General features: G+C 50.2%; 3 protein-coding genes across 4 annotated transcripts; 1 reads left to right on the top strand and 2 right to left on the bottom strand.

The window, feature by feature from the left end:
- Window positions 1-3,047: 3,047 nt before the first annotated feature.
- Window positions 3,048-4,904, top strand: CLPS (colipase). The gene is made up of 3 exons (XM_002746469.6): window positions 3,048-3,166; window positions 4,037-4,159; window positions 4,612-4,904. Exons 1-3 carry the CDS (start codon window positions 3,083-3,085, stop codon window positions 4,741-4,743), a joined length of 339 nt encoding a protein of 112 aa, XP_002746515.1. The 5' UTR covers window positions 3,048-3,082; the 3' UTR covers window positions 4,744-4,904.
- A 6,295-nt stretch (window positions 4,905-11,199) lies between these two features.
- On the bottom strand, window positions 11,200-18,034 carry CLPSL1 (colipase like 1). Its single transcript, XM_002746468.6, has 3 exons — window positions 17,845-18,034; window positions 12,241-12,363; window positions 11,200-11,493 (listed from the first exon to the last, which is right to left on the bottom strand). Exons 1-3 carry the CDS (start codon window positions 17,935-17,937, stop codon window positions 11,350-11,352), a joined length of 360 nt encoding a protein of 119 aa, XP_002746514.4. The 5' UTR covers window positions 17,938-18,034; the 3' UTR covers window positions 11,200-11,349.
- Window positions 18,035-19,794: 1,760 nt separating this feature from the next.
- On the bottom strand, window positions 19,795-23,065 carry CLPSL2 (colipase like 2). Of its 2 annotated transcripts, none has more exons than XM_078370657.1 (3): window positions 22,863-23,065; window positions 22,065-22,187; window positions 19,795-19,990 (listed from the first exon to the last, which is right to left on the bottom strand). In XM_078370657.1, exons 1-2 carry the CDS (start codon window positions 23,045-23,047, stop codon window positions 22,079-22,081), a joined length of 294 nt encoding a protein of 97 aa, XP_078226783.1. In that variant the 5' UTR covers window positions 23,048-23,065; the 3' UTR covers window positions 19,795-19,990; window positions 22,065-22,078. The 2 variants fall into 2 exon arrangements, with proteins under 2 accessions (XP_078226783.1, XP_008992570.3); XM_008994322.5 differs by having other exon boundaries at window positions 19,800-19,990; window positions 22,940-23,065.
- Between the last annotated feature and the right edge of the window lie 300 nt (window positions 23,066-23,365).

Raw genomic sequence — 23,365 nt, 5'->3', positions numbered from 1 at the left:
CAGCAGAGGCGGGGAAGGGGCAGAGCGCCCACTACAGGCCCCGCCACGGGGAATCAAGACCCCGTTCACCTTCCTGAACCAAGACAAGAATTGGGAGGGGTGGGGCTGCGGCTGACACATTCCTACTGCTCAATTCCAGCCGCAGAAACGCTTTCCCCCACACAAGAGTTGTCCACATCCCATCCCACCCCGTCCTTACCCGGCTCCCTAGTCGCCTTCCCAGAACCTCCAACCTCAGAAAAGGTCAGCAAAGCCTTTTCTGGTTGTCTTCTGGTCACTGATTTTTCGTCGTTAGCATTCAATCAACAATTTCTAAAAGCCTAACTATATGTTAAGGTTATGTTGGAGGACATCTAAGCAAAACCACAGAAAAAAAAGACAGGGCCCTGCCCTCAAAGACAGTGAAAAATTTACATGTATAATATATGTATATATGTAGTCTATATAAATATATATAAAATGTCTGTATATGCAGATCGATTGTGTGATAACAGAAGCAACTACAAAATATAGCAAACAACATTCTTTATGAACCTTCGCAGACCTGCACGTACATGCTTTGTTCAATACAATGTCTTTCTCCCCTTGTTTCTATGTGGTTGTTACATATTTTTTCCTTTAAATATATATACACAGTTATCCTTATTTTATAGGTAAATACATGGCTAGAGGAGAGAACTAGGAAAATTCAGGAAAGTATACACAAAAGAATAAAAATCATAACACCAACATCAGGAGCTAAGGAAAGACAAGACCATCTTAAAAACATGGACTTTGGCTTTCAACAGATCTAGACTTGAACGAGCTACTTACTGGCTAAGTAACCATCCATGGACTTAACCTGCCTTCCTGAGCCTCAGTTTCTCCATCTATTAAATGCAGGAAATGATAGTATCTTTCACATAAGGGCTGGGTAAAATACATCTTTAGCCCAGGACACATATACAAGTGCTCAAAGGCCAGGCATGGTCTCTAATACCAGCACCTAGGGAGGCCAGGCCGTCGGATCACTTGAGTTCCGAAATTCTGGACCAGCCTGGGCAACATAGCAAGACCCCTGCCTCTACAAAAAAATACACAATTTAACCAGGCATGGTGGTGCCTGCCTGTAGTCTCAACTACTTGGGAGGCTGAGGGAGGAGGATCACTGGAAGTCAAGGCTGCAGTAAGCCAAGATCGCACCAGTGCACTCCAGTCTGGGCAACAGAGACAGACCCTTTCTCAAAAAAAGAAAGAAAGAAAGAAAGTGCTCAGGCTGGGCGTGGTGGCTCACACCTGTAATCCCAGCACTTTGGGAGGCAGAGGTGGGCAGATCAAGAGATCAGTAGTTCAAGACCAGCCTGGCCTACATAGTGAAACCCTGTCTCTACTAAAAATAAAATATTAAAAATACAAATTAGTCAAGTGTTGTGGCACACGCCTGTACTTCCAGCTACTCAGGAGGCTGAGATGGGAGTTCAGGAGGTGGAGGCTGCAGTGAGCCAAGATGGCACCACTGCACTTCTGCCTAAGTGACAGAGTTAAGGCCTTGTCTCAAAAAATTAAATTAAATTAAATTAAATTAAATTAAATTAAAAGCTGTGTTGGTTGGCCACAGTGGCTCACACCTGTAATTCCAGCACTTTGAGAGGCCAAGGTGGGCGAATCATTAAGTCAGGAGATCAAGACCATCCTGGCCAATATGGTGAAACCCCATCTCTACTAAAAGTACAAAAAAAATTAGCTGGGCGTGGTGGCACCTGTAGTCCCAGCTGCTTGGGAGGCTGAGGCAAGAGAATCACTTGAACTTGAGAGACGGAGGTTGCAGTGAGCTGAGATCATGCCACTGCACTCCAGGCTGGTGACACAGACCAAGACTCCATCTCAAATTTTTAAAAAATGCTGTGCTTGAGGCAACCCAATTTGTGCCTCTCAGTGGAGCTGTCTTGTCTACTACCTTCTGGGATGGAGAGAAGAAGGGCAGGGGCCTCTGGCTGCCATGACCAGTCCTTCAGGAAAAGCTGCTCTGTTCCCATGCCTGAACAAACTCAGACAGCTGTGCCTTTCCCAGCTTCCTGAGGTCCCCGCTTCATCTGAGGCTCACAAGTCCTTTTCATTCTCAGCCAGGACTAGCGACTGCTCATGAGCACACATGGCCTTGGGTAAGGGGCAGCGTGAGTGGAAACCTTAACAAAAGGGGAGTCTGATGCTGGAAGTGAGGTAGAAAGGAAAGGGGAGAGAGACATGTAGGAAGGGCCTCCTTAGGGCCCTTAAGTCACTCCTGCAGGCAGCCCCCTGGTGTGAGGGCCGGGGGAGGGTGCCAGAGTGACAGCACACACACCTTGGCCTGCTGGGGGTACGGAGCTGTCAGCCCCAGGGACCTGGGCCTGCCCTGGATTACCCCATGGAAACTGAAGGAAGGTTGAGGGGTGGAAGGCTGGGACCCCCATCCCTGGAGTCTGACACAGCTAGACACCTGGGCCTGGGTGAGCCAAAGTCAAGGCCTGACTATGGTGAGGCAGAGAGGCCCTGAGAAGACAGAACGTAAGTAGGCACTCACGCTGTAGGTGCCTCTCTTGCCTCGGACTCATCCAGGTACTGCCCAGTAGCTCAGGACACGAGGGCAGCTGCCCTTACTCACCGCTTATGTGGCATATGGGAACATATAGCATAAATATATTCTTATAATTGTATACAATAATGTTTATATATCTGTAACACATATAAATGTGTATTAATTCAACCCTCACAACTCTTTAAATTATCCTTAGTTGACAGATAAGATGAAAGGCAGAATAATAGTTGGAACAGTCAGCAAGTTTGCCTCACTAATAACTTGTAGAGCTAAAAGTGTCCATAGTCCACACTCTTAACCATGATGCAACACGATTATCACCAACACACACACTCAAAAGGCCACCAGGTACTCGCCCATCTTCCTTATCAGGACCCACCCCTCCAGCAGATTGGCCACAGCTGCGCCTCTGCCCACGGTCTGCCCTGCGGGATACAGGTGGGTCACATGAGGTGAGGACCCCTTTTATAGCCCCATCACCACGGCTGATTCTGTCTTCTGCCACCCACACCAGCTATCCCACTTGCCATGGAGAAGATCCTGATCCTCCTGCTCGTTGCCCTCTCAGTGGCCTCTGCGGCTCCTGACCCCCGGGGGCTTGTTATACACCTGGTAAGAGGGTCTTCAGAAGGGGGCCTCCTGAGTCCCTAGATGGAGATGTTGTAAGCGTGGACCTTGACCTCTGATGTCCCCACCTGGACTGGCAGGGGCTGGGAGGAGTGGCATCTCACATCCCTCAGTTTACTGCCATGTCCTGTGCCTCTTTCTGGGGGCCACAGGAAAGGCTGATCAGCTCCTCTCCAGCTCCAACTGGAGCATGCTCAGAGCAGCAACTCAACCTGGCTATGAGGGAGCTTTATAAAAATCCAGAGCCCTGGGCTTCCATCCTGGGAAAATGCTTTGCCAATCATTCCAGCTTCTGTGCATCCGACAGTTCAGGATGCTCAGTCACGGCTAAGAAAGCCCTTCCAGAACGTCCACACAATTAAAAGGTTCTGAACTCTCTTAACTCAGGGCTATGGGTGGACCTGGAGGTCCAGGACCCTTGGAGATTATAGGTCAGATCTGTTGGGGGAGGAAGGAGTCTTGCAGAGAGATGCAATTTTCACAGTCTCCTCAAAGAAGTGTGGGACCCAGAGACGCTTGGAGAGCCTGTCTAGGGGCCTCATGTGCACATTCCAGATGGGATCACTGAGGCTGGGGAGGCAGTGACTTACCAACTCACACAGGGAGTTGGTAGTACAGCGGTACTAGAACCTGGGGGTTCTGACTCCCTCCCTGTGCAGGGCTGTGTCTCTATCACCGCATCCCCACTTCTCACATGAGTGGGGGGCACAGAAGCCACCAAACTCAAAGGTTGGATTCCTTTACACACATCTCCACCAGGGGAAACACTGTCAGCGTAGTGGGTGGCAGGTGCGGGTCTGAGTGGAGAAGGGACCTGAGGGAGTGGGTCCTGGGCTGACCGGCTGCCCCTGGCAGGAGGAAGGTGAGCTCTGCCTGAATAGTGCCCAGTGCAAGAGCAAATGCTGCCACCACACGAGCGCGTTGAGCCTGGCCCGCTGCGCACCCCTGGCCAGTGAGAACAGCGAGTGCTCTCCCAAGGTGAGTGCCTGAGGACTTGGCGTGGGTGGGGGAGAATGGGGAGGAGGGCCCTGAACGCTTGTGAGTGGGGTCAGGGAAGGGGATCAGCCTGGACACTGAATGTTGAGGAGGCGAGAGGGAGGTCGACAGGTGTCTAAGCACTTTCCCATCCCATCATCTCTCTTAACCCTCCCAAGTGACCAGTGAGATGGGTGGGGCTGGGGATTTGTTATCCCCATTTCATGGCTGGGTAAATAGAGGCTCCCCAGAGAGATCAAGCTAGTAACAGCAAGTGAGCCAGAGCAGAGGTCAGAACTGGGGTCTCCAGGGCCCACAACACCCCTGGGGAGGCAGGTGGGAGAGGCACTGTCCAAAAACACAGGCTGGCCTACTGGTTCTCTAGATCAGGCAGAAGCGAGTGATGTCCCACGTATCCCCCCATTACCTTGACTCCACTGGCTGTGTCTCTGCAGACGCTCTACGGGGTTTACTACAAGTGTCCCTGTGAGCGTGGCCTGACCTGTGAGGCAGACAAGACCATCACGGGTACCATCACCAACACCAACTTTGGCGTCTGCCACGACGCTGGACGCTCCAAGCAGTGAGACCACCCACCCACTCCCACCCCTAGCCCAGCATGCTGCAGGCCTCAAGGTGCAGGGCATCTTTCCCCGGCTCCAGAGCCTCTCCTGGACTGGCCACGTCCTTGACCAGCGCCTCTGTTTTCTGACTGGGCTCTTGACAATTAAAGGCCTCCCGCAAACCTTTCCGAGTCTCCTGCATATTCTTTCATTCTGAGTCAGCATCTTCCCCGAAGTTGCATCACGCCTTTGGCACACCAGGGCAGGCTTCAGGCAGGTCAGAAGAAGCAGGGATGGTCTGGGGCCAGAGAGGATGCGGCCAAACAGATTGAAGACTGGAGACAAAGCTGTGAAGGAAGCCCAGCCAGCCTGGGAAGCTCTCCATTTCTGAGGAGCAGTCACACCTGCCTGGGATGCCCTCCTTGTCCCTCTGGTTCTCAAAGAGACAAGCGGGCACACACACACACACCCTTGTGGGGGTAAGTTTAAATGGCCCATGTTCTTCATGCTGCATCAGAGCTTACCAGTCCCCTGTCCTGGGCTCTCACCTCTTTTCTGGACGTAATTCTCAAATGTGACATCTAGTTGACATAACTCATGTGTTAAGGGGTCTGACCACTCTCAATTGCTGTGAGGTTACTCTGTTGAGATTCACTATTACGGAAAATAGTAAAGATATATTAGGGAAAGTTACAGATTAGTCTCAAACCTTTTCGAAGGCCAAAAGGTTTTATTGGGGCAGGCCGAAGGCGACCAGCCGTTCCATTAAATTAAGTTAGGGAGAGAGAGCGGATCAAAGCCTTACCCACACCCATTTGTCTCCACTCTGTTTACTCAGGTTAATTTTGTGCTGGGTGGCTCTCCCTGGGGAAGATCAAAAGGGAATTACCTGTTAATAGCATTTACTCTGGGCCCAGGAACCTAAAGCTTTTGTCAGTCGTAAAACCACTCTTTTAACCATGTTAATTATCCACAAGTGTGTTAACTTAGAACCTCCGTTGTAAAATCTTAAAGGAATAAATGTGTGGACAGACAGAGGGTCTGGTTGGATTGGATGTATTTCGCCTTCTGAAAGCAGCCAGCGGGCATCCCTAGCCTACAGAAACTCCATAACAGTGTGAGAGTGCATTCATTCATCCATCACTTGAGTCAGGGTCTGCAGGTCAGGCTTCCGCAGATGGTGTCCCACGTCCCAGGTGGTGACCCTGACGTGATCGAGGGCACATTACTCTGTGCCAGCAAATGCTCACAAGGGTCGCAGGAGGGAGATTTTCATATCTCCACTTTATAGATAAACCAAACTGTGTAGACCAAGTTTCAGAGAGGTTAAGGAACTTGCCCAACGTCACAGAATCAGAAAATGTTGGCACTGTGCCAGCTAACTCCACTGCCTCCTTCTATGATTCCTTTTTGTTTTCTTTTTTTTGAGACGGATTCTCACCCTGCTGCCCAGGCTGGAGTGCAGTGGCACAATTTCAGTTCACTGCAAACTCCACCTCCCAGGTTGAAGCAATTCTCCTGCCATAGCCTCCACTAGTAGCTGGGATTACAGGCACCGGCACCACGCCCGGCCAACTTCTGTGTTTTTAATAGAGATGGGGTTTCATCATGTTGGCCAGACTGGTTTTGAACTCCTGACCACAGGTGATCCACCCACCTTGGCCCCCAAAGTGATGGGATTACAGGCATAAACCACCGCACCCAGCCCATACCCTCTTCTTATCTTCCTCTTCATATCTCAGTGCCTAGAACTGGGTTATCTGATGACCTCTAGCTGCAAGGGATGCTAGGAAAGCAAAGGGAATAAGATCCCTCTCTTGGGGCCAGGCACTTTGATGCCCAAACAATATTGGGTTTCAGTCGGCAGGGAAGGGGGCAGGGAAGGAGGAAGGGCTACCGAGAAACCAGGTTATGGTGTCTGACACGTAGGAATTATGTGCTCAACAAGAGGAGCCTTAAATGCCTTAACCCAAGAGGGGTTTCAGGCCCTGAGGCAGGGCTAAGTCATGCTCCTTGGTGCCACATTCAGTCCCGGAGATCTGCATTCGTGTCCTCCTCAGGTGTCCACTGAATGACCATACTGTGGCTGGCACCATGTTTTAGATTGTGGGGCGGGGGGCATAAGGAAAATGTCCCTGGTCTCCAAAAGTGAGTAGGGAGTTGGGTTTTTGGCTCTGCAGGAGCAAGTGACCAAGACCCCAAACATTACATAGTTTGCATTTTATTCCCATCAGCCAGTGCTGCTGTAGACTCAATTTCTGCTGCTTTTCAGGATCACTGGCCTGCACAGCAGAGGCACAGTCGAACCATAGCTCAGAGAACCAGATGGTCCCAACTCACAATGGTTTCACTGACAATTTTTGAACTTTATGATGTTGTGAAAGCGATATGCATTCAGTAAACGTTAACAAATTGCATGAGATATTCAACACTGTCTTCTAAAATAGGCTTTGTGTTGGGCTGAGTGCGGTGGCTCACACCTGTAATCTCAGCACTTTGGGAGACCGAGGCAGGCAGATCACCTGAGGTTGGGAGTTTGAGACCAGCCTGACCAACATGGAGAAACCCGTCTTTACTAAAAATACAAAATTAGCTGAGTGTGGTGGCACATGTCTGTAATCACAGCTACTCAAGAGGCTGAGGCAGGAGAATGTCTTGAACTCGGGAGGTGAAGGTTGCAGTGAGTCAAGATTGAGCCATTGCAGTCCACCCTGGGCAACAAGAGCAAAAACTCCATCTCAGAAAAAAAAAAAAGGTTTTGTGTTATTTTGCCCAGCTAATGTAGGCATTCTAACTGAGCACATTAAGGTAGGCTAAGCTAAGCTATGATGTTCACTAGGTTAGGTATATTAAATGCTTTTTCTTTTTTTTTTTTTGAGACAGGGTCTCACTCTGTCACCAAGGCTGGAATGCAGTGGCATGATCATGGCCTTGACCTCCTGGGCTCAAGCGATCCTCCCACCTCAGTCCCCTAAGTAGCTGGAACAACAGGCGTGTGCCACCATGCCTGCATGATTTTTGTATTTTTAGTGGAGATGGGGTTTCACCATGATGCCCAGGCTGATCCTCACCTCAGCCTTCCAAAGTGCTGGGATTACAGGCTCATGCCTGCCACCACATCTGCCCATTAAATGTATTTTCAACTTAAGATATTTTCAACTTAAGCAATGTGTTTTATCAGGATGTAGCCCCATCATAAGTCAAGGAGCATCTGTACTTTACTCCCTGCAAATCTCTCTGGATTCTGACAACAGCAGCCTCTACCAATGACCACTCTTCCTATAGGGGCAGCAGAATCACCATGGGTTGTGAAGGGGTCTAGAAAATGCCACTGTGGCATAAAAATTATTTTGAGCAGAAGGCATTTGAGAATGGGCCTTTTTCTTTCTTGCTTGCTGGAAAGCAGTGGTGCGATCATGACTTACTGCAGCCTCGACCTCCTTGTGCTCAAGTGATCCTCTCGCCTCAGCCTCCCAAGGCTAGGACTGCAGGTACATGCCACCTCCTGGCTACCCTTTTGTTGCTGTTGTTATTGCTGTTTGTTTGTTTTTAGACACAGGGTTTCACCATGCTGCCCAGGCTGGATGAGAACAGGCTCTTTTCCAAACTCCGTCTGCCTAAATGCAGAGCCCTGCAAAAGAGCTCCATTGTCATAAATCCCCTTTCCAGGAGTTTCTCAAAACCAGGGAAAATGGACTCATTGTTGAAGAGGAGAAAAGTCAGCACCACACCTAAACAGGTCAGCCAGGTGTGGTAGCTCACGCCTATAATCCCAGCACTTTGGGAGGCTGAGGTGGGCAGATCACGAGATCAGGGGTTCGAGACCAGGCTGACCAACATGGTGAAACCCCGTCTCTACTTAAAAATACAAAAATTAGCCAGGCGTGGTGGCGCACCCCCATAATCTCAGCTACTTGGGAGGCTGAGGCAGGAGAATCGCTTGAACCTGGAAGGCAGAGGTTGTCGTGAGCCAAGATCGTGCCATTGCACTCCAGCCTGGGTGACAGAGCAAGACTCCGTCTCAAAACAAAACACAGAACAGGTCATGAAACTACCAAATCTCCCATTTTTTCTCCTAAGGGCCCATTGATCTTTCCTAAAAATTACTTTCCTGTGAGTGCCCTTTCTCCTCCTCCCCTTCTTCTATTGAGACGGTACATAATCCTCAAACTCTAACTTCCTCCTAGAGTAACATTTTTACGTGAACTCCCCCGCATTCTGAATAAAAATCTGTTGTTTCTCTTTTATCAGTTTAGTTCTCAGGCCTTCCAGTACTGAATCTAAGAGAATGGAGGGAAAGTTTTTCCTCCGCCGACACGTGGAACCAATTTGATCACATCACAACTTATCTTCCCCCCAACTCCCTTCCTTTTTTGTTTTCTCCATATGATGCTAAAAATGTTTATGAAAAAAATATTAACAACTTTGTTTTAAAGGATTTTATGTTCCTGGATGAAAATATTCAATATTGGAAAGAAACCAAAATTTCAGCTGGGCACAGTGGCTCATACCTGTAATCTCAGCACTTTGAGAGGCCGAAGCAGGATTGCTTGAGGCCAGGAGTTCAAGACCAGCCTGGGCAACATGGTGAGACACCCCCCACCATCTCTACAAAAATCTTAAAAATTAGTTAGGCCTGGTAGCACACACCTGTGGTCCCAGTTACTCTGGAGGCTGAGATGGAAAAATCACTTGAGCACAGAAAGATGAGGCTGCAGTGAGCTGAGATGGAGCCACTGCACTCCAGCCTGAGCGACAGAGTGAGACCCTGTCTCAAACAAAACAAAATAAAATCATAAAATTTCCTCAAATTAATTTTTTTTTTTAGACAGGGTCTTGCTTTGTTGCCCAGGCTGGAGTACAGTGGAGCAATCTCGGCTCACTGCAACCTCCACCTTCCGGGTTCAAGTGATTCTCCTACCTCAGCTCCCCGAGTAGCTGGAACTATGAGCATGTGCCACCACGCCCAGCTAATTTTTATATTTTTGGTAGAGACACCGTTTCACCATGTTGGCCAGGCTGGTCTCGAACTCCTGACCTCAGTGCTGGGGTTATAGGCGTGAGCCACCATGCTTGGCTCAGAAGCTTTTCAGTATGTAGTCACATTTGTTTATTTTTGCTTTTGTTGCCTGTGCTTTTGGTGTCTAATCCAAAAAATCATTGTCAAGATGAATGTTGCGTAATAGTTCCCCTGTATTTTCTTCTCAGAGTTTTACGGTTTCGGGTCTTACATTTTGAGTTTATTTTTGTGCATGCTATAAGATAAGGGTCCAATTCCATTCTTTAGCATGTGAATATTCAGTTTTCCCAACACCACTTATTGAAAAGACTATCCTTTCCCCATGGTGTCTTCTTGGTGCCCTTGTTGAAACTTAGTTGACTGTACAGGCTTGGGTTTATTTCTGGGCTTCGCATTCTCCCCTTCCTTTTCTAACTTCTTAGACATTGGGTATCCTTGGAGGCTGAGTGTCCAGCCTGCCACCTCTCCTGTGGTCATTTCATAGGTTTTCTCTGAATGGGGAGAGCTCATGTGACACGATGGAAATCTGGTTATCTGTTTGATACCTTTAGTACAGGATAGCAAATTCTACCAAGACATGGTTCACATCATTTTTCTGTGACTTACAAGGGGGTGTTCTAAGTACAACCATAGCTTACGTCCAAACTCCCGAGCCCTTGCATCCTAAGCCCAACATCCTGAAGGGCACATTTGGCTCAGTTCTGGTGGCTGAATATGGAACCTTAGGTCCAAAATCTGAATTAACTCCAAAATGTAACCTGAATAATGGGCACTACACACAAACAAACAAGCTAGCATCTAACTGGAAAAGCCTCACACACACAGTGAGACTTCCTAAAACTCCACTTGACTCATTCTCTCCCCAACCCCACATCGCAGTCGCTGCTCCAGTCTTTCTTTCTCACTTTCCTAGGCTCTCCTTCCTTTCTTTCTTCCCTTCTCTTTCCCCTCTTCTCTTGCCTCTCAAAAGATTCAGATTCAGCACTTTCCAGCTGTCTGACCTTGAACAGGTTGCTCAGCCCTCTTTCCCTACCTGTAAAACAGAGAGGATAACAGGACTGACTGCACGGGTTTGTTGTAAGATTAAATGAGATCATGTGTGTAAGGCCCCTGGCATCTAGGAAGTGCTCAATAAACACCATCAATTCTTTATACACATGGAGGTTTTGTGTTCCTTCTTTCACATTTCTGAAATTTAAGGTCATGGAATATCAGGTATAAACAAGGCTTTCAGGGGGTAGCTTATAGACTGGGCTGAAGGCAGAAAGGGGTTGGGGTGGGAAGGGAGCTTTGGTCTCCTTTGGGGGACTTTCATTCATGCCCCCACTGGGGAAAGACCCCCAAGCCCAACAGTGTCCCTTCCTGCTTCCTCCCTCATTTCACCTCCCACCTGCCAGAAACCTGTACCATGCCCACCCCAGCCCAGCCCACTCAGGCCCCAACTCTGTGGGCTGCAAACATTGAAAGCTCTTTATTTCAATGATGGTCCATCACTCCTTCCTCCTTCCCTCCACTCATGGCGGAGGCTCCGGGGAACAAGGTGGAACCCAGAGCTCTGGGTAGGGAGGAGAGCAGGCGGAAGAGGAGGAGGCAGTAAGAAAGAGGGAGCACTAGAAGAACATTCTGCGGGCCAACGTCTTCTTTTCAACTTTCTGACAAAAGCCATAGGTGATGCTAAGCCATTTCGCATTCTTAGGATATGCGCAAGTCAGGTTCCGCTGGCAGGGACACTCTCTATATTGGCCAAAGTATGCCTGGGAAAGATAGGACTTTGACCTTGACCTTGGAGGCAGCTCTTCCCTTAGCCCCTAAGCCCAGCCCAGCCCAACTCCAGGGACCACGTGCTTGCCCACAGCCAGGAGCCGGGGATAAAGGATAGCTTGCCAGCTGCTCAGAGTGGTGCCTCTGGCTGCCTTCTCTAGGCTGGCACCTGGATTGCTCACTGCCCTCCCAGCTCCAGTCTTTGTCACCCTGCCTGCCACTGACCCGTATGGCTGTCCTAAGTCCATGAACACACCATGGTGGGGCCTCTGAGTCTTGTCTTTAAATCCTTCTATGGCCAAATCAACTTCCTCCCCCACACACCCAGTTCAGAGGCTGCCTCTGCCCATCCTCCACCAGGAACACCCAGGCCACAGCAGAACTCCTGGGCTGGATGTAGACGGGGTCTGGGGCAGAGGCCGGACCTAGATGTGCTCATTTACTATACTACTTTTGGGGTTTGCTGAGAGGACCCCTGGAGAATGAGAACCCACATTAGAGAGTGAAGCATCGCCTTCCCACCCACGTCCAAGATTCCAAGTCCCTAGGGTGGGCTCCCATATTGGTTCCATCAACAGGCTCCCCCAGAAGGCTTGGAGGTGCAGTCCCACAGGAGAATTCCAGGCTCCAGGGCATTTCCGCCTACCTACGCTTCTTCCTTCTCCAGGAATCTGGGCCCGCTCTGGCTCCTCCTTCCCCTGGATCCCCTCTGGCTCTCCCTGGGAGCAGCCGATACCCACCTGCACTTGACACAAGCTGCTCTCGGACCCCTTCTCCGTGCAGTGCGCCTCGCAGGTGTTTGGAGCCTGTCGGCAGCACCCAGACTTGCAATCCTGATTCCGTTGGCAAAACTCCTTGAGATCCTGCAGGGAGGGACACGGCGTCGCCCGGCTCCACTGCCCGCCTTCTGCCCAAGCCGCCCATTCCCAGGGCTTTCTCCCTACAGGGTTCCTCCCCAGACTGCATTCCCACCAACACCTCTGGCTCCTGCCAGGTAGGGCGGTCTCTACCTGGGGTCCAGGGTAAGTCTGTGTAGACAGACGGTGCCTGGAGAGGACTGAACAGTTTTTTAAAAGTTTCCTCTTGATGCCCTCAATATAGGTTGCTTCTCTTACACAACAGGGTGGTCTAGACTTTCCAATCTCTCTCTTGCACTTTTCTGCTGCAGAGCCTTCTCTCCCAAAAACTCACACTTACCCTTTCATCTGTGCTTGATGGTCACCTACATGCATTTCCCCCCCCCGCCACCCCGCACCCCCACCCACACACACATCAATGACCTCCACCCAGTATTGGGGCTTAGGACATTAATTAACATGATTGATCACAGCTACCCAAAATCTCTCTGCCTTACAATTTCAATAATCATTCAACAGGTAAATACTGAACAGTGCCAGGCACTGAGAATGAAGGTGGAAACAAAAAACAGAAGTCCCTGTCCACCTGCAGCTGACATTCTGGAGCAGCACTGTCCAGCAGAGCTTTCTGCAATGATGAAAATGTGCTTTTTCTGCTCAGTCCAATAGCCACTAGCCACTACTGAGCACTTGAAATGCAGTAATGCACCTAGGAGCTGAATTTAATTTTTTTTTTTTTTTTGAGACAGAGTCTCTCTCTGTCGCCCAGGCTGGAGTGCAGGGGCCGAGTCTCAGCTCACTGCAACCTCCACCTCCTGGGTTCAAGTGATTCTCTTTCCTCAGCTTCCTGAGTAGCTGGGATTACAGGTGTGTGCCACCACGCCTGGCTAATTTTTGTATTTTTAATAGAGACAGGGTTTTGCCATACTGTCCAGGCTGGTCTTGAACTCCTGACCTCAGATGATCCACTGCTTGTTCGGCCTCCCAAAGTGTTAGAATTTTTTTTTTTTTGACAAGATCTCACTCTGTCACCCAGGCTGGAGTGCAATGGTGCAATTATGGCTCACTACATCCTCAGTCTCTGGGTTCAAGCAATCCTCCTGCCTTAGCCTCCCATGTAGCTGGGACCACACACACACATCACCATGCCCAGCTAATTTTTAATTTTTTTTTGTAGATATGTTACAGGCAGGCATGTGTAGGGTAGCAGAGGGCTCTCGCCCACCCGTCAAGAACGTCAGATGATGGTTCAACAATGATCTCATTACCTCTCTAAAAATGATAATTTGGCAGCTAGGCTCCCAGGAGAGACAATCTCCTAATGGTCCACAGACGTTAACATTAAAGTGTTCATTGAATGCAGGGGCAGGTAGAAGCAAAAAGGGCTTCCAATAAAATCTCAGGTGTTGGATGAGTGAGCCCGGGAATGCACATTAAGAGAAAAAATTGGAGGAGTATGAACTTCCGGGGGCACGCTCCACCGGAAAAGGGAAGAAAGCCTCAGATGGGCATGCGCACAACTTCCTAAACACCCTGAGTGTGCTCACTTCCCAAGGGTAAGGACACTGCACATGCAGGCAGCCCATCCTAAGGGAAGAATCAGGGTGAGAGGCACATGACACTGGAGGTGGGCCAGGCTGTAAAGGGCTAGGACCAAAGTTAAACACTGCACTTGTTCTTCAAGTTGCCCACTTAGGACTCTTCCAAGTGTACTTTTCATTCTTTCCTGATCTAAAGCTATTTAATAAACTCCCATTCCTGCTCTGAAACTTGCCTCAGTCTCTTTTTCTGCCTTATGCCCCCAGTCGAATTCTTTCTTCTGAGGAGGCAAGAACTGAGGTTGCTGCAAATGCATACAGATTCTCTGCCAGTAACTCAGACGCCTTCTACCAGTAACAGACACAGGAGTCTCGTTTTGTTGCCCAGGTTGGTCTTGAACCCCTGTACTCAAACAATCCTCCCACCTTGGCCTCCCAAAATGTTAGGATTACAGCCATGAACCACCACACCTGGCCTGAATTTTAAATTTTGTTGAATTTTAATCCATTTAAATCTAAGTAACTACATGTGGCTAGTATAAACTAAAAATAAAATTTGAAGGCTCCCCCTACCAGCAATCTGCAACTATCTGAATGGACTCCCTCCTTGGCCAACAAACTCTAAAATTTAACCTGAAAGACTGGTTCAGGCCAGGACGGGAAGCGGGGGTTGGACATGCCTCATTAATAACCTCCACCATTAACGTTAACAAAGACCTTAAGTCTGATGAGAAACATGAACAATCTGTTTTCTTTTTCTTTTTCTTGTTTTTTTTGAGATGGAGTTTTGCTCTTTTTGCCCAGGCAGGAGTGCAGTGGCGCGATCTCGGCTCACCGCAACCTCCACCTCTTGGATTCAAGCAATTCTCCTGCCTCAGCCTCCCAAGTAGCTGGAATTACAGGCGCCCGCCACCACATCTGGCTAATTTTGTATTTTTAGTAGCGATGGGGTTTCACCATGTCAGTCAGGCTGGTCTTGAACTCTTGATCTCAGATGATCCACCTGCCTTGGCCTCCCAAAGTGCTGGGATTACAGGTGTGAGCCACTGCACCCAGCCAGGATTTTTTTTTAAGGTACATACTGTGTGATTTCATCATGCAAAGTTCAAAATTATATTAACAGAGTTCAAGACACAGCTGCCTTTGGTGCTATTGACTAGGAGGAGTAAGAGTGAGCCTTTTGAGGAGCTGAAAATGCCCTATATCTTGTTCTGATGGTAGTGATGAGGGGTCTGCATAGGTTCAAATCCATTAATTTCTGTGTAAATTCAAGATTTGGGCACGTAGTAAGGTGTAATTTTTACCATATATATGTTATATATATAAAACAGTAAGTAATATTTATATTATATATGTGTAATCCTATCTATTACGTATGATTATGTGCTCTAAAGAAAATAGGCCAGGCGTGGTGGCTCATGCCTGTAATCCCAGCACTTTGAGAGGCTGAGGTGGATGGATCACCTGAGGTCAGGAGCTCGAGATCAGCCTGACCAACATGGAGAAACCCCATCTCTACTAAAAATAAAAGCTTAGGTGAGCATGACGGCATGTATCTGAAATCCCAGCTACTCTGGAGGCTGAGGCAGGAAAATCACTTGAAGCTGAGAGGCATTGCACTTCAGCCTGGGCACCAAGAGCCAAAAGCAAAACTTTGTCTCAGAAAAAAAGAAAAAGAAAATAAAGGCCGGGCACAGTGGCTCACGCCTGTAAACCCGGCACTTTGGGAGGCTGAAGCGAGCAGATCACCTGAGTTCAGGAGTTTGAGACCAGCCTGGCCAACATCGTGAAACCCCCTCTCTACTAAAAATACAAAAATTAGCCACCCATAGTGGTACATGCCTGTAGTCCCAGCTACTTGGGAGGCTGAGGCAGGAGAATGGCTTGACCCTGGGAGGCAGAGGTTGCAGTGAGCCCAGATCGTGCCTTTGCACTGCAGCCTGGGTGACAGAGCAAGACTCCATCTCAAACAAAAAAGAAAAAGAAAAAAAAAGAAAGAGTGAGAGAGAAAGAAAGAAAGAAAGAAAGAAAGAAAGAAAGAAAGAAAGAAAGAAAGAAAGAAGAGAAAAGAAAAGAAAGAGAGAGAAGGAAAGAAAATAAAGCAAGAAAGGAGGATTGGATTGGCCATAGCTGCCTCACGGCCTCCCTTCTTACATGCTTACTAGTGACCTCCCCCAGGTGCCCCTCACCTTCCCCATTCTCACTTCCACCTCCCCAGCCACCTCAGGTCAATTCTTCCCAGAACAGCTAGAGGTGTCTTTTTAAAAAGATAATTCTCACAAAATCATTCTCTGAATTCCAAGCCATTACAGGGGTTCTGAATCCATACCTGGCCTGGCCCCAGGGCATTAGTGCTTGCTGGCCCTCTGCCTGGAGGACCCTGTTCTGTGCTCTTTGCCTGGCTGCCTCCCTCTCCTGCCTCTGGCTGAAGCCTTCCTGGACACGAGCAGAACAGTCCCCATCACCTGGTTGTACTTTATTCACAACACTTATGTCTCTCTGAAATCATCTTATTTATACATTTAAAAAATCATTTATCACCGGGCGCAGTGGCGCATGCCTGTAGTCCCAGCTACTTGGGAGGCTGAGACTGGAAGATTGCTTGAGCCCAGGGGTTCTGGGCTGTAGTGCACTATGCTGATCTGGTGTCCGCACTAAGTTTGGCATCAATATGGTGATCTCCTGGGGGCGGGGGACCACCAGGTTACCTAAGGAGGGGTGAACCGGCCCAGGTTGGAAACAGAGCAGGTCAAAACTCCCGTGCTGATCAGTAGTGGGACCGCGCCTGTGAATAGCCACTGCACTCCAGCCTAGGCAACATAGCGAGATCCTGTCTCTTAAAAGAAAAAAAAATCATTTATCTCCCCCTGCTAGCACCTCAGCTCTAGGAAACAGATCTTCTGCTCTTATGTTCACTGCTGTATTTCTCAGCCCCTTGGACTAAAGTCCTTACACATTGCAGTCCTTACACTTTGCTATTCCTTGAATATACCGGCACGTTTCCACCCCTAGACCTTTGCCCTGGCTGTTCCCTCCACCTGGAATGTTCTTATTCAAGAGACCTCCCTGCTTTGCCATTAGGAAGGAACTCCCTTTAGGTCTTTGCTAAAATTTCACATTCTTAGTAAGCTCTTCCCTGAGCACCCCATTTAAAACTGCAAACTCTGGCCAGGCAGAGTGGCTTACGCCTGTAATCCAGCACTTTGGGAGGCCAAGGTGGGTAGATTGCTTGAGGTCAGGAGTTGAGACCAGCCTGACCAACACAGTAGAACCCCATCTCTACTAAAAGTACAAAAAAAAAAATTAGCTGGGTGTGGTGGTGGGCACGTATAATACTCAGGAGGCTGAGACAGGGGAATTGCTTGAACCCAGGAGGCGGAGGTTGCAGTGAACTGAGATCGCCCCACTGCACTCCAGCCTGGGTGACAAAGTGAGACTTCATCTCAAAACACAAACAAAACACCTGCAAACTCTTCTCCCACCACCACTCCCATGGCCCATTTCTTATTTTCCCTTTCCTTGCATATTTATCACCTGAGATAAATATTAACATATTTTACTTCTTTGCCTCACACACTAGAGTGACAACTTCACAAGGACAAGGATTTTTATCAGCCATATCCCTAAATGTAGAAACAGAATTTACATATGGTAGGTACTCCATAAAATGTGTTTTATGAGTGAATATCTGTCTCCATTACCACATGTGCGCATGGGGGCGTGGGGGGGGCTCTCTCACACTCACCTCTGTGGCAGCAGCACCTGGCACTGCCCTGGCACAGCTCCCAGGACCAGGGTGTTTTCTCTTTCCTCCGAGACATCCTCCACGCAACACTCCCTGCTGCCCCCACTTCCGGACTTCTCCCACACCAGCCTCCACGCCCACTCACCTCCCCAAACAGTACAGGACAGTAGAGAAGGAGGCGACTGCACTCTCCAGCTTTCTTACCAAAAGCTTGTTTGTTGGAGAAAATGAACCCCTGGTGAGGACTAAGAGAAAGGAGGGGAGAAGGAGCAGCAGCAGCCACTGGGGTAGCATCATGGCCCACAGGTGGTGGTGGCTTTTCCAAGGTCCAGCTGAATAACCTGCACACCAACTGTGTGGGTGTCCTCCGGGCTGTGGGAACACTGGTAAAACCAGCACCCGATGCTGTCAGAATTTTCCCATCCTGCACAAAGCTCGGGCTAGGCCAATCAGCAAATTCCACCACAAGGTTTAGTTCAGGCAGACTAAGCCAGTCCAATCAGGACCGATCTTAGGATGTTTGCTGAGAATTGTGGAACAGAAATGTTTTCTTTCTCTGCAAGGAACAGTATGAATGTACAAGGTGCAGTTAAGAGCCTGGCCTCTGGGGCAGGATTGTCTGGGTTCAAGTCTCAGCTCCAACCCTTACTCTAGGAGCCTCAATAACCTGTCTGTGAAACAGGGATAATTATTACACCTACTATGCACCTGTTGTCACAGAAAGATGAGTCGATACAGTTAAGAAACCACTTTGGGCCAGGCGCAGTGTCACATGCTTGTAATCCCAGCACTTTGGGAGGCTGAGGCAGGAGGATCACTTGAGCCCAGGAGCTCAAGACCAGCTAGGGTAATACAGTGAGACACCATCTCTATTAAAAAAGAGAGAGAGAGAGACCAGGTGAGGTGGCTCATGCCTGTAATCCCAGCACTTTGGGAGGCCAAGGTGGGCAGATCACCTGAGGTCAGAAGTTTGAGGCCAGCCTGACCAACATGGAGAATCCCCATCTCTGCTAATAATACAAAAATTAGCTGGGCATGGTGGTGTTTGCCTGTGATCCCAGCTACTCAGGAGTCTGAGGCATGAGAATAACTTGAACCCAGGAGGCAGACATTGTGGTGAACTGAGATCGAGCCATTGCACTCCAGCCTGGGCAACAAGAGTGAAACTCTGTCTCAAAAAACAAAAAGGAAATAAATTACCTGGGCATGGTGGCACACACCTGTAGTCCCAGTTACTTGGGAGGTTGATGTGGAGGATCCCTTGAGCCCAGGGGCTTGAGGCTGTAGTACTCTGCGATTGAGCCACTGTACTCCAGCCTGGATGACAGAGTGACATCCTGCCTCAAATTATTAAATTAAATAAAAAAGAAAGCACTTTGCACAGTTTCTGGAACATAAGAAGTGCTCAGTAAATCCTACCTGTTATTATTAGATGACACCTGGAACTTTCGTGACCAACGGGAAGGAATTCAGCCTGAGAGCTGCTGGCTCTGGCCCTACCAGAGGGCTGCCTGACCTCCAGGCTTCCGTTTCTGATCACCAATAAATCCCCTCCTCACCTAGACCAGTTTGGTTGGGTTTTCAGATATTTGCAGCAGAAGAGTCCTCACTGCTACCCCAATGATCATTATGTGACCTACGGCAAGTCACGTGGCTTCTCTGGGCCTCAGTTTCTTTGTCCATGCAGTGGAACTGACGGTGCCTGAGAGCGGAGGCATGGATGCACAGGTCCCCTTCCCACCACAGGCCTTTTCGCATTTCTACTGCACACATTCTCACCAGCTCTCTAATGACCTCTACCCTTTTGCTCCCCTCCACCTGCCCGGCAGAACATTCAGATACCTCCACTTAGTCTCTCCCTACACACACCCCTCCGCAGACACCCCAGCATAAACACTCCAGGCACATTCCTCAATCCGGCCTCTTCCACACTGCCCTCCAGCCCTCCAGCCCCTGCTCCCCTACACCCTCCCTGCGCCATTCCCTTCCTCCTGTGCCATTCCATTCCATTCCATTTCTACCCTGAGCTCCGGACAGGGCCAAACCCAATGAGAAGCTCGTTCATGCCTCCAGTCTCTCCTTTTGCCTGCCCCCTAGACTGGTACAATCCCCACCAGGTCCCCTCACCCAGAAAGTACAGACAGAGGCCAGGGCCAGGAAATGACTTTAATGTCTCAGGAGCTGGATTTGGAGCAAGTTGGTGGTGCCCAGGGCCTCTGGCCCCAAAGGAGCAGTGACCAGCCTGCATCTTCCTCTAAATGATATGGCACCGGCGGGAACACATCAAGTCCTCAGATATGCACGTCAAGCCCACTCGGCAAGGGCAGATGATGTTGACGGCTCCCTTGGTCTGCAGGGAGTGGGTATGAGAATTGGGAGTCACCAGGATGCAGGAAGGATGGGGACTTCAACTTCTCAGAAACCAGAACCAAGAGTACCAGGGCTGGAGTAAGACAGGCCTGTGCTGTTTCTACAGCTGATAACTGCGGTGACCTTCAGTAAGTTAATGAACCTCTCCAGCTCAGTTTCCTCATCTGTCAAATGTGGACAATAACAAATACCTACCTCATAGGGTTGTTATGAGGACTAAATGAGATAAAGCAGAACAAATGGCCATAATAACAAGACTCTCTAGGCCGGGTGTGGTGGCTCACGCCTGTAATCCCAGCACTTTGAGAGACTGAGGCAGGTGTATCACCTGAGGTCAGGATTTCAAGACCAGCCTGGCCAACATGGTAAAACCCCGTCTCTACTAAGAATAAAAAATTAGCTGGGCATGGTGGCGCATGCCTGTAATTACAGTTACTCCACAGGCTGAGGCAGAGGAATTGCTTGAATCTGGAAGGGGGAGGTTGCAGTGCGGCAAGATCACGCCACTGCACTCCAGCCTGGGCAATAAGAGCAAAACTCCATCTGAAAACAACAAAAACCCTTTAGCCACTTCAGCTGTAGGCCACGGCAGGGGCCCTGCTGCTTCCTTAGGGCCTTGGCAACTCCCCATACAGGGACACGGAGGCTGGGCCCATGGCTAGGCCCATCCACCCCAGAAAGGTTTGTGCCCAGGGCCAGGAGAGCAGGAACAGGGGGTCCTGAGCATTCTGCTCCCTGCATTCCTAGCAGCAAGTGACAACCATGCTGGATGGCACACTGTCCGTGCCAGGACCACGTAGTCTTCCCAACAGCCTGGTGAGGTAGGTACTTAACCACTCCTTGTAGATGAGGAAACTAAGGCTCAGAGAGCCATGATGGCCTGCCTGAGGTTGCAAAGATAGGGTGCTGGAAGTCAGGATTTAAACTCAGGACCAACTCCAAAGCTGTGGTCCTGCCACTGCAGTGCCATGCTCCTCTCAAGAAATCATGTCGGCCGGGTGCCATGGCTGACGCCTGTAATCCCAGCACTTTGGGAGGCCAAGTCAAGCAGATCACCTGAGGTTGGGAGTTCAAGACCAGCCTGAATAACATGGAGAAACCCCGTCTCTAATTTAAAAAAAGAAATTAGCTGGGCATGGTGGTGCATGCCTCTCATCTCAGCTACTCTGGAGGCTGAGGCAGGAAAATCGCTTGAACCCAAGAGGTGGAGGTTACCATGAGCCGAGATGGCGCCATTGCGCTCCAGCCTGGGCAACAAGAATGAAACTCTGTCTCAAAAAATCATGTCCCTGTGGCAGGGAGATGGGGACTAGTAAGGAGAAGGTCATTTCCCACTTACCCTGCCTCAGTGATGTGAAAGAAGAGATATTCATTCAACAAGCATTAATTAATTGGCCGGGTGCTGTGGCTCATGCCTGTGATCCCAGCACCTTTGGAGGCTGAGGCAGGTGAATCACCTGAGGTCAGGAGTTTGAGACCAGCTTGGCCAACATGGCAAAAGCCCATATCTACCAAAAATATGAAAATTGGCTGGGCATAGTGGTGCATGCCTGTAATCCCAGCTACTTGGGAGGCTGAAGCACAAGAATTGCTTGAACCAGGGAGGCAGAGGTTGCAGTGAACCAAGATCGTGCCATTGCACTCTAGCCTGGGTGACAGAGCAAGACTCCATCTCAAAACAAACAAAACCAAGCATTTATTGAGCACCTACTATGTGCAGACACTAAGCTGGGGGTACATGCTTCGTAGATGAATATGATGCAATCCCTGCCCTTGAAGAGTTCCAACCACTGGGAGAGGCAGAGAAAAAAACGTTAGGGAGATACATGCTTTGCTGAGGGTCTGAGCCCAGGATACAAGAGCTCCAAGGAGGGAAGGCTTCTTAGAGGAGGTGGCTGGAGTTGTTTTGCACAATGAGTAGGAGTTTGCCAAGTGGAGAAGGGGAAGGGCACTCCAGACAGAGGTGAAAAAACAGGTGGGGCCAGGTGTTTTTTTAACCCCTTCTGCCCACTTCTCTATTTGCCAAAAGAGGCTGCCCCACCCCAGAGCCTCACCTGGGGCAAGCAGATCATGGTTCTTCTGGCCCTGGGGGCACAGAAGGCTCCACCCGAATCCAAGTCCAGGAGGCAGCAGCCACTGAAGCACTCAGAGTGGTGGAAGCATCTGTCTGTGATACTCTGTGGGGACAGACAGGATGTCTGCCAGGCTGGGACAATCCCTGAGTTGTGTGGGAGAGGAGGGGAGGGTTCCCCTCATTGTCAAAGAACCCAGGGGTCCAGGCGAAGTCATGAGGTTGTCGCCCCTGGTCCCTTCCAGACCCCCCACCGCACCGGCCGCACCCCTCCCTCGGAGGACCCAGGGAAGCAGAGGAGAGGAGAGAGGGATTAGCACTTTTCCCTCCACCTCTCCTTTCCTGGACCCCCTTCACCTCCATGAGTCCCACAGGGTGTGTGTACTCTTAAATCCCACTTTGCTGTGTGGGGTTTGGGAGATGAGAATGAGGGGGCTGTGTGCTCGACAGGGAGGGAGAGAAAGAGAAGAGGGGAGAGCCCTCGTGCCTGGAAGAATCACTGGGCAGTGAGGGGAGGCCGGGAAGAGGGGGAGAAACCAGAGCTGGCAGGGAGGGTTTGGCTGGGGGCACCTCGGGGAGGGAGGCGAGCCCAGGACAGAGGTCATCGGAAAGGGGCACGGACGGGGGAGGTGGGGGGGAGCGAGGGTGCCGGTCATAGGCCAACTTCTCTCCGCTCCGCGGCCTCCAGGGAAAGTGAAGAGGCTTTTAAAGTCAGTCCGAGGATGCCCCAAGCTGCCCGCCTGGGCGGATGCCCCCCAGCTCTGGGTGGTTCCGGACCCACCTCTCCCTCCGAGGCTGCCCGGGCTGCGGGGCCACCCTCACTGCTGTCGCGGCGGGCTGGGTGCGCTCCCAGCTCACCTTTTTAAAGTGCGGAAGCGCGCTCCAGCGCGGCAGCCCCGCCTCCGCCAGGACCCCCGCCAGGATCCCCGCCAGGATCCCCGCCACCAGCGCCAGGGCTGCGGCCATGGGCCTGCGCGGCAGAGCAGCGGCGGGGCTCGGGGGGCTGCGGGATAAACCCTCTCCCCGGCCACGTGACCCGGCGCCCCAGGCCACCCCCGCGGAGGAGGGCGTGGAGGGCGAGGACGCTGTGGTCGTCGGGCCGGACGCGGCGCTGCGCGCCGGAGGAAGGGAAGGAGGAGGGGAAACGGCGCTCAGGCTCGCACAGGCGGGATTCTAGACGGTAGGGGCCCTAGGGGGCTTCCAGACGTGTTGCTTCCAAGTAGAAGCTTGAAAATGTAAGATAAAACCCTATTTTTATTGTGTTTATTTATTTTCCAGACAGAG

The sequence above is a fragment of the Callithrix jacchus genome, chromosome 4, assembly GCF_049354715.1.
Source record: "Callithrix jacchus isolate 240 chromosome 4, calJac240_pri, whole genome shotgun sequence".
NCBI classification, from domain to species: domain Eukaryota; kingdom Metazoa; phylum Chordata; class Mammalia; order Primates; family Cebidae; genus Callithrix; species Callithrix jacchus.
This window is presented reverse-complemented; position numbering and strand designations above follow the sequence as displayed.

Bases quoted from the DNA above. Each gene is read 5' to 3' on its own strand.
- CLPS (XM_002746469.6), top strand. From the start codon at position 3,083: ATGGAGAAGATCCTGATCCTCCTGCTCGTTGCCCTCTCAGTGGCCTCT. The intron at 3,167-4,036 runs GTAAGAGGGTCT...TGCCCCTGGCAG, and splicing joins GGGGGCTTGTTATACACCTG to GAGGAAGGTGAGCTCTGCCT. The intron at 4,160-4,611 runs GTGAGTGCCTGA...GTGTCTCTGCAG, and splicing joins ACAGCGAGTGCTCTCCCAAG to ACGCTCTACGGGGTTTACTA.
- CLPSL1 (XM_002746468.6), bottom strand. From the start codon at position 17,937: ATGATGCTACCCCAGTGGCTGCTGCTGCTCCTTCTCCCCTCCTTTCTC. The intron at 12,364-17,844 runs GTAAGAAAGCTG...CCCTCCCTGCAG, and splicing joins CTCCAACAAACAAGCTTTTG to GATCTCAAGGAGTTTTGCCA. The intron at 11,494-12,240 runs GTGGGTATCGGC...TATCTTTCCCAG, and splicing joins GCAGCTTGTGTCAAGTGCAG to GCATACTTTGGCCAATATAG.
- CLPSL2 (XM_008994322.5), bottom strand. From the start codon at position 23,047: ATGGCCGCAGCCCTGGCGCTGGTGGCGGGGATCCTGGCGGGGATCCTG. The intron at 22,188-22,939 runs GTGAGCTGGGAG...CTGTCCCCACAG, and splicing joins CGCTTCCGCACTTTAAAAAG to AGTATCACAGACAGATGCTT. The intron at 19,991-22,064 runs GTGAGGCTCTGG...CACTCCCTGCAG, and splicing joins CCATGATCTGCTTGCCCCAG to ACCAAGGGAGCCGTCAACAT.